This window comes from Gekko japonicus, unplaced genomic scaffold (assembly GCF_001447785.1).
Source record: "Gekko japonicus isolate JY-2015 unplaced genomic scaffold, Gekko_japonicus_V1.1 scaffold644, whole genome shotgun sequence".
NCBI lineage: Eukaryota > Metazoa > Chordata > Lepidosauria > Squamata > Gekkonidae > Gekko > Gekko japonicus.
In genome coordinates, this window is record NW_015160853.1 from 520,106 (window position 1) to 527,974 (window position 7,869).

Here is a 7,869-nt window from a genome sequence, read left to right on the forward strand (position 1 = left end):
TAATAAATAATAATAATAATAATAAATATAAATCCAATCTCTTCTTCTTTTACCTCACCGGGTGTCTGTTGTGGGGAGGGGAAGGGAAAGGAGCTTGTAAGCTGCTCTGAGACTCCTTTGGGTAGTGAAGGGCGGGGTATAAATCCAATCTCCTCTTCTTCTTCTACCTCACCGGGTGTCTGTTGTGGGGAGGGGAAGGGAAAGGAGTTTGTAAGCTCTGAGACTCCTTTGGGTAGTGAAGGGCAGGGTATAAATCCAATCTCTTCTTCTTCTTTTACCTCACCGGGTGTCTGTTGTGGGGAGGGGGAGGGAAAGGAGTTTGTAAGCTGCTCTGAGACTCCTTTGGGTAGTGAAGGGCGGGGTATAAATCCAATCTCTTTTTCTTCTTCTTTTACCTCACCGGGTGTCTGTTGTGGGGAGGGGGAGGGAAAGGAGTTTGTAAGCTGCTCTGAGACTCCTTTGGGTAGTGAAGGGCAGGGTATAAATCCAATCTCTTCTTTTCTGCTTACTGCTCAGGCAGTTCAGTGCCAGTGAAAAGAAACACAAGGCTGGAACAGCAAAAACGGAGCTTAGCTGAAGACTCAACTGTGGTGTTTTCCAGATTGCCTTAAAGCTCCATTTGCATTCCCCAATGTGACCATTTTTTTTCTTCTTCTTGTACTCAGACAACTTTGTAAACATCCCAGTGCTGTCCCGGTTCTCATTTGGTGTAGTGGTTTGGAGCGCGGACTCTAATCTGGGAGAACTGGGTTTTATCCCCCACTCCTCCACATGCAGCTGCTGGTGTGACCTTGGATCAATCATAAGTTCTTTCAGAGCTGTTCTCTCAAAAGAGCTCTCTCAGCCCCACCTACCTCACAGGGTGTGTGTTGTGGAGGAGGGGAAAGGAAAGGGATTATAAACTGCTCTGAGACGCCTTCAGGTAGTGAAGGAAACGGATTATAAACCGCTCTAAGACGCCTTCAGGTAGTGAAGGGTGGGACATAAATCACCGGGTCATTCACTCATTCGTTCGTTCCCCCCTGTTCCTTTTTAAACTGGTTTCTCCCATACTTTTTATTTTCATTGCAAAATGAATGCGCAAGAAAGCCTCTTCCTGGAAAATCTTAATATTTCCCCCCTGCCTTGAGGACTGCTACCCGAACCCCAGCAGAAAGGGTGGGCTTGGGTGATTGTTGTTGTTTTAATCGGAATGCCTGAGGTGAAACATTTCAGTGCTGGAAGGCGCCTGTGCTGAAACAAGCAGTCACCCTCAGTTATGAATCTGAAGGGACAGAAAGACCGACAGGGAAAGACTGAGGGGGAAATGTCGGTGTGAACCGATCACACTGACAGCGCGATCGTTGGAGCCGCCAGAATATTGACGAAAACGTGAAAGACGGCTGCGGTCTGGGAAATGCCCATGTCAGGGCACACAGAACCAGAGAAATATGAAAGGAAAGTCTTCTTCTTCCACAGGTATTATAGGCGCACCGTACAGAGCTAAGCCACCTGTTGTGGTGCATAGCATCCTTGTGGTCCTGTCCCCAGGAAACCCTGAAGAAATCCAATTAGTTCCACTGGATTCAAGAACCAGTACGGTGCAGGAACATTTCAAAGAACATGAGCGGAGAAGCAGGGGTTCTTTCTGTGTACCAAGCAGTTAACTCCTCCTTATTCTCATTCTCTCTCACGGAGGAAATCCCACATCAGCTGATTTACTTTTTCAGGTTGGTCCTCACTAACCCAGTGGCCGGCTTCAGGGATGCAAACCACCTGGATGCTCTTCCGTACATACTGCTGTGCAAGTGGAAGAAGCGCTTTTTCCAGGTATGCATCTTTCTCTCCCCAGATCAGCAGGGTGTCCACCAGTATATCCTTGCGCTTTGCAGGAACCCAGCTACAGGGACAGACAGAGGGACATACATAAATGTTTATATGGGTACTGAACAGCCACCAGTTCGCCATTTTCTTAGCTCATGCAAGCCGGGACTAACCCTATCCGTTCCCCGTGGAGCTCTCAGACCCAGGAAGAGTCTGCAGAAATCTGACAGCAAGATAGCGTTTTTCTCCCCACCACAGGTCAAATCCTGGAAGGCCATGTCCTACCCTAGTAGAAAATGCAATTTCTGAAAACCAGTTTCTGAAGACCACAGAATTCCCCCATCCCTTTCGTGCAAAGATACATGTTTAGAGAAAGAGAAACTGGAAGAAGAGTGTTTTACTCTGGGATTATTTAGTCTAGTGCAGTGGTGGCGAACCTATGGCACAGGGGCCAGAGGTGGCACTCAGAGCCCTCTCTGTGGGCACACGTGCCATCACCCCAGCCAGGCCTAGACCATCATTAAAGTGTCGAATTCTCGGCCAAATAATTTTAAGTAAATGAAAGAATTTGGGATTGCTTTCCTTACTTTGTTTGGATCATCTTAAATTAATGTATGAGTTGTTTTTTCTAAAGTAAAACCTCCGTATTCAGGTTAAATTGCTGTGTTGGCACTTTGCGATAAATAAGTGGGTTTTGGGTCGCAGTTTGGGCACTCGGTCTCTAAAAGGTTTGCCATCTGGTCTAGTGGGATTTTGTGCTCTCCCTAAAATGTTAGGATCACAACATTATTGCAACCAATTACGTTTCCCCCCCCCCAAGGGAAAAACTTAGATGTACTCCCGGGCCCTAAAGAGGCCAGGTTGGCTACAACGAGGGCCAGGGCCTTTTCTGTGGCAGCCCCCAACTGGTGGAATGAGCTCCCGGATGACAACGGAGCTCTTCTGCCAGGCTTTCAAGTAGGGGCCGCCTTAACATCACGGCCCTGGCCCTACCACCGACAGCACCACTAACCGGACGATCAACAGCCTGGCAGGGGCCTGGATTAGGATGTGGGCTGCCATTCAAATGTTAACAGTACGTCGCCATCTTTTATAGTTATGTGTTGAGTAGTATGGTTCTATACTGCAATTCTAACTTAATTTGCTTTTAGTATATTTTGTGGAGTTTTTGGAGTTTTAAATGTATACATTTTTATATATATGTTGTTAGCTGCCCTAAGCCCACCAAATGGCGGGATATAAATTTAATAAATAAAATAAGTAAATACTGTAACCCCAGCCCCGCAGAGATAGCCAGCAAGCACTAGAAATGCTTCCTCCACATATGAACCGAGCTAGAGAGGACTGGGTTCTCTCACCTGAACTTGTTCCTGTAGTAATTCATAGGTGGAGTTAAACCCCCAAGCTCTGAGAATCCATAGATATATGCATCCATCTCCTCCTCTGTCAGATAGCGTGCTGGGTTCTGAATTCCTCCATACTTGCTCATCATCGTATACTTTAAAGTCTGAGGAGACATACAATGCCGTGGTGGTGGGGGAGATTGGATACACCTCTACAACACCCAGTTATATACATGAGTATTCTAGGCATCAAAGTATGCTAATAAACACTCTCTCACACATGCCTGTAAGGACTAGTGGGAAGAAAAGTGATATAGAAGTATTGAAATACATAAACTGGAGATCTAAACTAACACTAAGTCTTTCTCCCTGGGATCGACAACAAAAGTGATAAAAAGCAACCAGATGTCTCCAGAGTTATTAACGGGTTTCAAATCTGCATTCCTTACTTATTAAAACACTTTTAAACACCAGCAATGCATTAAGATAGATGTTCAGTCAACTACACCTTGGTTGCCACCGCTATTATCTCACCATCTGATCTGGAAACCTGATTTACTGATTCTTTTTTAAAGACAAATATGCAAAATCTTTCTTTATGGAACACAGCCTCCTTGAAAGTAGTAAAAGGCAAAAAAACCTTATTCCTTATTCTGTCACTTTATATAAATCACTGTCAGAAAATGAATACAGGGCTGCATACACCATTTTACCCCTCTCAGAAAATGAATACAGGGCTGCATACAACATTTTACCCATCTCAGCATCTCATAAGAGCTGTTCACCTTTGCACTATATTGTACTAGAAGAGCCAGTGGGTGGATACAAATTAAATTATGATAATATTGTATGCCTGTAGTCCTTGGTAAACAGGCTGGCTGTTCTCTTGTAAAGAAGAAGGATTTTAACTACATTTTATTTAAAATGTTTGTATCCTCCCTACAAACCCAGGGTTCTCGAGGCAGCAGGTGTTGTCTGTATCCACCCATTTGTTATGTTTAACATCCATATTTCTTATACTTTAAGAGCCAGTTAGGTGTAGTGGTTAAGTGTGCGGACTCTGATCTGGGAGAACCGGGTTTGATTCCCCACTCCTCCACTTGAACCTGGCTGGATGACCTTGGGCAAGCCACAGTTCTGATAAGGGCTGTTCTTGAAAAAGAGCAGTTTCTGTCAGAGCTCCCTCAGCCCCACCCACCTCCCAGGGTGTCTGTGGTGGGGAGGGGGAGGGAAAGGAGTTTGTAAGCCGCTCTGAGACTCCTTTGGGTAGTGAAGGGCGGGGTATAAATCCAATCTCTTCTTCTTCTTCTTTTACCTCACAGGGTGTCTGTTGTGGAGAGGGAAGGGAAAGGAGTTTTGTAAGCCGCTCTGAAACTCCTTTGGGTAGTGAAGGGCGGGGTATAAATCCAATCTCTTCTTCTTCTTCTTTTACCTCACAGGGTGTCTGTTGTGGGGAGGGAAAGGAGTTTGTAAGCCACTCTGAGACTCCTTTGGGTAGTGAAGGGCGGGGTATAAATCCAATCTCTTTTTCTTTTATTTCACAGGGTGTCTGTTGTGGGGAGTGGGAGGGAAAGTAGTTTGTAAGTCGCTCTGAGACTCCTTTGGGTAGCAAAGGGCGGGGTATAAATCCAATCTCTTCTTCTTCTTCTTCTATGGCATAATTCTGGCTCAGCTAAAATGAAACGTCTGTCCAAGGCAAAGCAGCTCATAATCCTGTGTCGATAAGGCAGCTTGGCAGAAATGTTTAGGATGAACTCATAGAACACAGTTGTGATTTGCGGCTCACAGCCGTGAGCAGAAAATGAATGGCCACCAGTGCAAGAAGAAACATCTGGTCTAAGCAGCCACTGAGGACAGATCCATCCGTCTGAGCTTGAATTCCTAGCACTGACAAGCCAAGAACAGCCAGGCCCAGGCCCCCACTTACATGGAAATCGTCACAGGACCACAGGAACTCAGGCAGTTTGGGAATCTGGAACAGGAACATGTAGCTGGACCTCAGCATCTGGCGGGGATGTTGTGCAAGATATTCTGCAAGGTTGAAGAATAAATGAACTTGGCAAAGTGGCATTTATCGAGTGAGTCCTGGTGCCACCTAGACACCCACACAGTAGACCAATGCCAATGGCATTGCTTATCTGGAGGGGGGGGAGGAGGGGGAGGAGAGATTGGATTTATACCCCGCCCTTCACTACCCAAAGGAGTCTCAGAGTGGCTTACAAACTCCTTTCCCTTCCCCTCCCCACAACAGACACCTTGTGAGGTCGGTGGGGCTGAGAGAGCTCTTGACAGAAACTGCTCTTTTTCAAGAGTAGCTGGGCCAGAACTATGGCTTGCCCAAGGTCATCTAGCAGGTGCAAGTGGAGGAGTGGGGAATCAAACCCGGTTCTCCCAGATTAGAGTCCGCGCACTTAACCACCACACCCAACTGGCCCCTCCCCTTTCCTCCAGTAAGGAAGTCAAAACTGCAATGGCCCAGCCAGTCCCTGCTGTCTAGGGGGCCAAGATATTGTAGCAGCTATTGATTGTGGAACAGGGAGTCCCCCAGCTGAGTGAGGTTCCTCTCTCCCGGGGACAGAAGAGGGGTTTCCCAAAGCCTTAAGCAACCGCTGTGAACCTCTAACCACACAAGAGCACTAGCCTCACCTGAGAAGACATGGAACTGAACACCATTCAGGATAATCAACTTCTCCACCATATCGGGGTAACTGGCAGCAAACTCCCAAGCAATGGTTGCGCCCCAGTCATGCCCTACCAAGATGCACTTTGTAAATGCTAAAGAACAAGAAACAGGACAGATGTAAGAGAACAAAACAGCAGGCAAGTATTTGCACGTTGGATGCTACAGACCTGTTAGACCCATTCCCAAACCCTCATATCCACTGCTGTCCTAAGGTTTCCCCTTGCTCGAAAGCCAGTCAAGTCCGACTCTAGGGGGCGGTGCTCATCTCCGTTTCCAAGCCAAAGAGCCAGCGCTGTCTGAAGACTTTTTCGTGGCCATGTGGCCGGCATGACTAAACGCTGAGGCGCACGGAACACTGTTACCTTCCCACGGAAGTGGTAACTATTTAGGTAAAGGTAAAGATTTCCCTTTCTTGAAAGCCAGTCGAATTTGACTCTAGGGGTGCGGTGCTCATCTCCATTACCAAGACGAAGAGCCAGCACTGTCCGAAGACGTTTCCGTGGTCATGTGGCCGGCATGACTAAACACCAAGGCACACGGAACGCTGCTCCCTTCCCACTGAAGTGGTACCTATTTATCTACTTGCAATTTCTTGCTTTCGAACTGCTAGGTTGGCAGGAGCTGGGACCAGAGACGGGAGCTCACTCCGTCATGCAGCACTCGGGTCCCGAACTGCCGAACTACCAACCTTCTGGTCTGCAGCTCGGCGTCTTAACCACTTGAGCCACCGCAGCCCCTGGTACCCATTTATCTCCTTGCAATTTCTTGCTTTCAAACTGCTAGGTTGGCAGGAGCTGGGGCCAGAGACGGGAGCTCACTCCGTCACACGGCACTTGGGTCTCAAACTGCCGGGCTACCGACCTTCTGGTCTGCATCTCAGCATCTTAACCTCTGAACCACTGCGGCCACTGCTGCTGTCTTAGGAAAGCCCAATAAGGCTACATGCAGGCCCTCTGGGAGGTTAACCAGACAGATGGGAAGGTGTTTTCCTCCCACCACCACCAGCCAAACCCCACTATAACCATCACTACCATGGCTGACCACAGCCTCCCACCAACACCGTATTTCCCACTCACCATTCTTCTCGTCAGCGCCTAGTGCCTCGATGATCCCGTGTATATCCTCCAGTAAACAATCTCTTTGATAGTGCTCGGAGCCAGCTGGCATGTCCGAGAAGCCGTAGCCTCGCAAATCGACTGCCACCACCTTAAATGCCCGCCTAAACTCCTTCAACTGATGGCGCCAGGCAAACCTGTTGTGATACATCCAAGATGAAGAGAAGGAGGGAGGAGGAGGAGATGATGATTGGATTTATACCCTGCCTTTCACTCAGAGTCTCAGAGCGGCTTACAAACGCCTTTCCCTTCCCCTCCCTGTGAGGCAGGTGGGGCTGAGAGAGAGCTCTGAGAGAACTGTCCTTGAGAAAACAGCTCTGACAGAACTATGGCTTGCCCAAGGTCATCCAGCAGGTGCGAGTGGAGGAGTGGGGAATGAAACCTGGTTCTCCCAGATTAGAGTCCGTGCACTTAGCCACTACACCAAACTGGCTCCTCTTCTTCAAACTGGAAGAACTTCCCCACCTCCCAAAACACATCACTCATTACTTACTTGTCTTCCTTTCCCTCCCATACAATATCATCTCATAAGTATCTCCTTTAGCTTAACCTCTTCTCTTTCACATAGGCCTGGCACTGTTTACACCGCAATTCTATTTGCCAAGATTCATCTTGCATTCTATTTAGTGTACGGGTGAAACTAAATACATTTTACATTTCAATTATACAAAAAATGAAGATGTGAGAATCATTCACTGTTAATCACAAAGACTGTAAGCCATGCAACTGAGTAACATCACCACACACAGAACACTTCTTTTGAGAAGTTCTGCCCAAGAACTGAACATAAGAGAAGCCAATGTTGGATCAGGCCAATGGCCCATCTAGTCCAACACTCTGTTGCACAGTGGCCAAAAATACCAGGTGCCATCAGGAGATCCAGCAGTGGGGCCAGGACACTAGGAGCCCTACCACTGTCCCCCCC

The 7,869-nt window shown here is 47.6% G+C and overlaps 1 protein-coding gene across 2 annotated transcripts in view; it reads right to left on the bottom strand.

The window, feature by feature from the left end:
* Window positions 1-976: 976 nt before the first annotated feature.
* Window positions 977-7,869, bottom strand: part of LOC107118743 (epoxide hydrolase 3-like) — an 11,380-nt gene continuing 4,487 nt past the window's right edge. For both annotated transcript variants that reach the window (XM_015421100.1, XM_015421109.1), the window contains exons 4-8: window positions 6,906-7,081; window positions 5,793-5,921; window positions 5,074-5,177; window positions 3,162-3,310; window positions 977-1,879 (exon numbers count right to left, since the gene is read on the bottom strand). In XM_015421100.1, coding sequence (XP_015276586.1) covers window positions 1,660-1,879; window positions 3,162-3,310; window positions 5,074-5,177; window positions 5,793-5,921; window positions 6,906-7,081 — 778 coding nt within the window. In that variant the 3' untranslated portion in view covers window positions 977-1,659. The remainder of the gene's footprint in view (window positions 1,880-3,161; window positions 3,311-5,073; window positions 5,178-5,792; window positions 5,922-6,905; window positions 7,082-7,869) is intronic.